General features: G+C 34.2%; 1 protein-coding gene across 1 annotated transcript; it reads right to left on the reverse strand.

Moving 5' to 3' along the window:
• Positions 1–1889: 1889 nt before the first annotated feature.
• On the reverse strand, positions 1890–3347 carry LOC129941025 (uncharacterized). Its single transcript, XM_056049565.1, has 3 exons — positions 2804–3347; positions 2520–2701; positions 1890–2458 (listed from the first exon to the last, which is right to left on the reverse strand). Exons 1-3 carry the CDS (start codon positions 3240–3242, stop codon positions 2147–2149), a joined length of 933 nt encoding a protein of 310 aa, XP_055905540.1. The 5' UTR covers positions 3243–3347; the 3' UTR covers positions 1890–2146.
• Positions 3348–5604: the final 2257 nt, after the last annotated feature.

Below are 5604 nucleotides of genomic sequence, written 5' to 3' on the forward strand. Positions count from 1 at the left end.
TTTAGCCGTTCAGATTTGACATAAAAACTGTATGTCCCCCCATCCCTGCAATTACTCACACACAGGAATAGTTGAGAGTTGTAAGTCACTAGGCCCTGGTTCCCTACGGACTGTTGCGCCAACTTTATTTTTTTTTTTTTAAGTATCGACATTCACCATTGTACTTCGCTCTCTAAATCACCCATGAAATATAATTGCAAAAATTTTGGTTAGTCAAGGTTGTTTGGTAAAAGAGATCCAGCTAAATTATAGACTTGACCCTGAACTTTAAATGTAGGCATAAGATCTCCATGTCTAAAGTCATTGGCACCGAATGACATTATTTGAAAAGCAGAAACGACTTATTAATGGTTCCGGTGGATCAGCAATTTCCGCCAATAAAACTTTTAATCCTGAACAGCAGAGAACTGGTGGTTCTTTAGGCTATTTTAATGCATGACAGAAATTGGTATTCATATTTCCTATCGAAACGTGAGATCATTGATATTTGAATTTTATTTGTATAGATAACAAATTGTTGACTGACATTATCGGACTTTATTTACGCCTAAAACCTGCTCCATGATATCCTCTTTTATTTAAAAAAAAACTTGCATGACTATTCGATTATAAGTTTGGAAGCCAAACCCTAACAAAGATATCCTCTTTTGCTTGATTTGAATTTTATATACATAGATATTTTCACTTTATGATGCGGAAAAATTCTCGATGTTTCTTAAACTGGGAACTTCAGGTTTTCAAACTATCCCTTAGAGGGTATACAGGTTTTAGGATGATTCGTCTAAAGATGATGTGAGGAAAGTATCTATCACCACTTTAAATTCCTCTCGGAAAAAGAAAGCCAACAGAAATTATAAAAACAAAACAAGTCCACCTTTTTGAGTTGTATCTTATCTTATTATACGACAGTACCATTTTTGCGGTCTTCTTCATTATTATAATGTTTTTTTGTTTTTATTTTCTCAAAATACTGAACTTTTTTTACCCAAAACCAAAAGTAGAAATTTTGTGTTTCATTTGTATAAACAACTTAAAAAAAAAAAAAAAAACAAATTAGTCGCCTTGGAAATTGTTGTCCCCTTGGGTGCCTTAAAGCCACAGTAAATTATAAATGAGTATATATATTTTGTCAGTACTCCAATCATATCCCATTGGAACGTTAATTTCATTGGCACACTTCCCATCTGATATAAGTTCAAATTTAAATTCCTTTTAAAAATTGAAAAAATAAACTTCAAACAAAAACAAACCACACTTGTTCTTCTCCTTCCTCTTCGTGATGCTGTTGCCAATGCCAAGTCCTTGAATGTCATAAAAATTCAGAGAAAACAATTATATGACTTTATAAAATATATGTAGCTCCTGTCTGGGCCAAAATAAGAAGCCTCTTATCCCTCCTCATCCTAAATTCAAAAAAAAATAAAAACCATTTGACATAGAATGTTTTGCATTTGTTTGTCTTTTTATCCAGAAATAAAATACTCACATCATCAATTTCTCAAAAGAAATATCAAAACTTTTTTTCAAAAAAGCAATCAAAATAAAATTTCTAATCAGATTCCTTAAAAAAAAAGAAATTAAACAAAACAAAATGAAATAAAAAACGTGACTTTTTATTAATTGGAGTTGGAGATGATATGGAATCAATAGTATCTCCATGACATTAAATTTCATTCGTTCGGAATTTATAACGGAACTCATATAGCTTCTTGAAGAAAACGTGTATGATAAGTGTGTACTTGGTGAGAAATTGCCTAATTGAAATTCTACACCTGTCCTTTGTCGAGTTCCGGTTGAAATCGAAAGCAAGCCGTTATCAAAAGCGAAAGTGACTTCAACAATAAATAAAAAGCTCTAAACAATTGAAAAAGTATATCTTCTTTGTTTGTTTTCATTTAAATTAATTAAATAAGTTTATTTACAAAATTATAAATAAAATTTGTATTTTTGTTCAATAAATTATGTTTTTTTTGTTTGTTTTTTAATAAATACTCGTACAAGCAAATCTTTGGAATGACGTTTATGAAAGCATCAATGTTAGTTTCTGTTTTGCTAAGTTTTATAGTTATTCTTTTTTTAATCTAAGGACTTTTCTCGGAGTTTGATCTCGTTCGCAATTTTTTGGTTGTGGTTAATCGGGAAGGGTCTATCGTCGTCGTCGTTGTTGTTGTTGTTGCTGTTGTTGCCCGGCATAGGCGATATCTTGGGCATCCATATTCTCAACTGAAGATCTCGCCCATTGGGTGTGTGATGGTTCCCAGCCTTGGGCAGGATGATCGATGTGTTCCACATGTTCGATGTGGTTGTAGTGTTGGGGAATGTCGTATTGTTCTACGTGGTGTGGAATGTGTTCAACATGGTGTTCTAAGTGGTGAGGAACAATGTGTTCAACATGGTGTGGGAGGTGTTCAACATGGTCCACATGGTGTGGATAGTGAACAACTTCGTAATTGACAACCTTGAATGGGGGAATTTTTATGATGTTATCCTGATTTCGGCTTCAAGTAGTAAAAACTTACCTTTGGTTTGGCAATTTTGAAAATAACCAAAGCTCCAGAAAGAACCAATGAAAGAAGACCCAAAGTCATGGCCTTCCATGTCTTGAGAGCGATCAGGGCGAGGGCAAGTGGAACTAGGACGGTGGTCTTGAGTTTTAATCCCAACAAGAATGGGAGCATGACTTTCCTCACGAATCCACGACCTTTAAAGAAATAAAAAGACATTTAAATACGATCCACACACAATCCACTTTGAAAATTTTCACTACCAAGTGAGGAAAATATTTTGGAAACTGTTTTTTTACCTTGCTCCATTGGATTTTCGTCAGAAAGAGGAACTAAAGCGCCTTTAGTCAATGGATTGTCACTCAAAAAGCTTGGAATCATCGAACGAGCCTCCTCAGTGCTGAAGAATTCAGGAGCCTTGACACGAAGAGCGTGGGTGGCAAGAAATCTGTCGACCTTGTCAAATAATTCCAAATCTCCATTAGCTCGCTGTTCTGTCACTGGATAAGCTTCTTCCGATGTCCGCACTATTGACATCTGGTCAGTGATAAGGATCTCATTTTGTTTGATAGCCTCATCGATCCATGCCATTGCTCTGGGCTTCACACACGACACGGAAAAGTCCTTCAGACATCCTTCGTACACGTCCAGGGCAAGGTCAGTGGCTGACATTTTGTTAGCATTACCAGCCACCAGGCTAACTGTGGCCACTAGCAGAACTATACCAAACTTATTCATGGCGGTTTTATGACGTGCGAGAGTAATCCTTAGTGAAGTTGATAACAACAAAACAAAAATCGTGCGTACTATGAGACAATCCAAGCGGGTATGTATTAGCTACTGTGGTCAGTCGTGGTTTTTATACGACGCGTAGAATTGTCATTGCCTCCCGCATAAGTAAATGCAAAGATTTTCACCTGGAAGTAATTGTCAAACGCTGTGAAACATTCCAAAGCGCTCGCGGGCGCGGGAGCGCGTATCAAAGCGGCCAGCACAGCGCATCGCAGCGATAACAACAATCAGCAACTATAGCAACGATGACGACCACGGTACGTTAACCGTTTTTGTTGTTAAACATATTTGGTCGTCTAGTAAAATTGGGTGTTCGATCCAACACGACGACGTTACCTGCTCATTTAAACGGTTTTATTCAAAGTACACGGGCTTCTTCCATTCCAATCAAGAAGTCTCACTCTAGCATTTGGATAGAGGCGCGCGATGCAGGTAGGTGGGAAGCTCGATGAAATAATCTTCCATTTGATATGACACGGAAAGAAATCAAACCATCACCAAATTGTTTGGGGATACCTTTTGTTGTGATGGACAAATGTAATACAAAGTGTAGTCTTCATGAGCTATGTGGTCACTCCCGTCGCGTCGCAGTAGCGTTGGACATCGTCGTCTTGGCCGTAGTCGTCGGTTGGTTTTGTAGTATAATAACGCAGTCAAGTGTTTATTTCAAAAGAGGGAAATCAGGTTGGAAACGTGCTATGAATGTCAAGTTCAAAATAAGTTTTCAACTTGTGGTTAGGATTGTTTGTTAGCATGATTTTCCGATTTATTATTGTCGGACAAAACATCTAATTGTGGTTAAGCGCATCAGAGGCGCTGACACGAAACTTTACTGTAGTATTTTGCAATTCGAAAGCAGTGGTTGTTGTTTTTAATTTTTAATTTAAATCCAATAAGTGTTATATCGAGCGTTAATTTTTTAAGCGTGTTTCCTGTATAAACAAATATTTATAATTTGTATGTTATTTATATCACAAAGAATTTTTTTGAATTATGTGCTATCGTTATCATTTCAGGTGACGGAAAATTTATTTTCTAATAACAAAGGGTAACAGTTGAGAAGGAATTTGTGAAGCTTGTGGAAAATGAAAGTTTCAAAAAGAAAGAAACATTAATGAACTAATGACACAAAAAGTTAAATTTTGGGTACATTCTTCTGGAATAAAAATACTAACATTTTTTAATCCTGGACGATTCAATTATTTGAGTGCACACAAATTTTTGGTTATACATACATTCTTCTTTCCTAAATATTTATTTATTGAAATGCATAGATTAGTAAGATTTTACTATCTTGAGTTCTTTACCAAAATATGTGCAGTTTCCATTCAAGCCTGATTTTCATTGAAGTCTGGCAAATTAATTGAATAAAATACCAAGCTGGTGTTTTAAACTTATTTTGTTTGCATTTGATTGTTCAAATGGTTTTCATAATGGTAAAAAATCGCTTATTAAAAACTCTCTTTTTGGATTCGATTCGATTCGATTAATAGAATATAAATTTTGTTTATAAATTAACATTTTGTGAATAAAAAAATAAAAAATTAATTCATAAGTTTAAATACTTTTCGGTTATAATCTATTATATTTTTTTTGCAAACAAGTGTTTTCTTCACTAGAAATCTCCCGGAAATGTTTGTTAATGCATTTTAAATTTCTGGCAGTGCATGCCGTAGCGTGGGTTTTTGCCGCCCGGGGCAGATCAAATTTTTGCGCCCCCAATTTTTTTGTCAAAGTTGGTGAACACTACCATTTTTTCCATAACGAACTATACTTACAGAGTATCCATTTATTTGTAGGAACCTAACATTCAAATTTGGTTAATGTTATAAATTGCATACTCACTATAAAATAAAGCTCAAAAAATAAATTAAGATTAAGAAATTATATTTAATTTTTTAAACCACTTCATTTTGGTTATTACTAGTACATATAAAGCAAAAAATTAATTTTTGTATTCATTTTAATAAGGAAAGTTTCGTATATTTTTATTTTTAATAAACATTTGTTTCGATTTTTAAATTGCAAATTTGATTTGTTTAATTACATTGTGGCAAGCAACTCAACTGACATTGACTTATGTATGTTACCCATATTTTATAATTTATAAAAGGTAGAAAATGTTTAAATTATTTGTCTTCTTTGTTTTTTACACACAAATTCTTTTATTATTCTTTCGGTGTCAATCGCATCAGTTTTTTTGCATTTCTATGGCTGGAATTCCTAGGTTACTTAACCTTAGAGTACTCATTGTTGACCTGAGATAGTTTTTTATTAGTTTAAGTTTAAAAAACTTCTCTCCGATCCG

This window comes from Eupeodes corollae, chromosome 1 (genome assembly GCF_945859685.1).
Source record: "Eupeodes corollae chromosome 1, idEupCoro1.1, whole genome shotgun sequence".
NCBI lineage: Eukaryota > Metazoa > Arthropoda > Insecta > Diptera > Syrphidae > Eupeodes > Eupeodes corollae.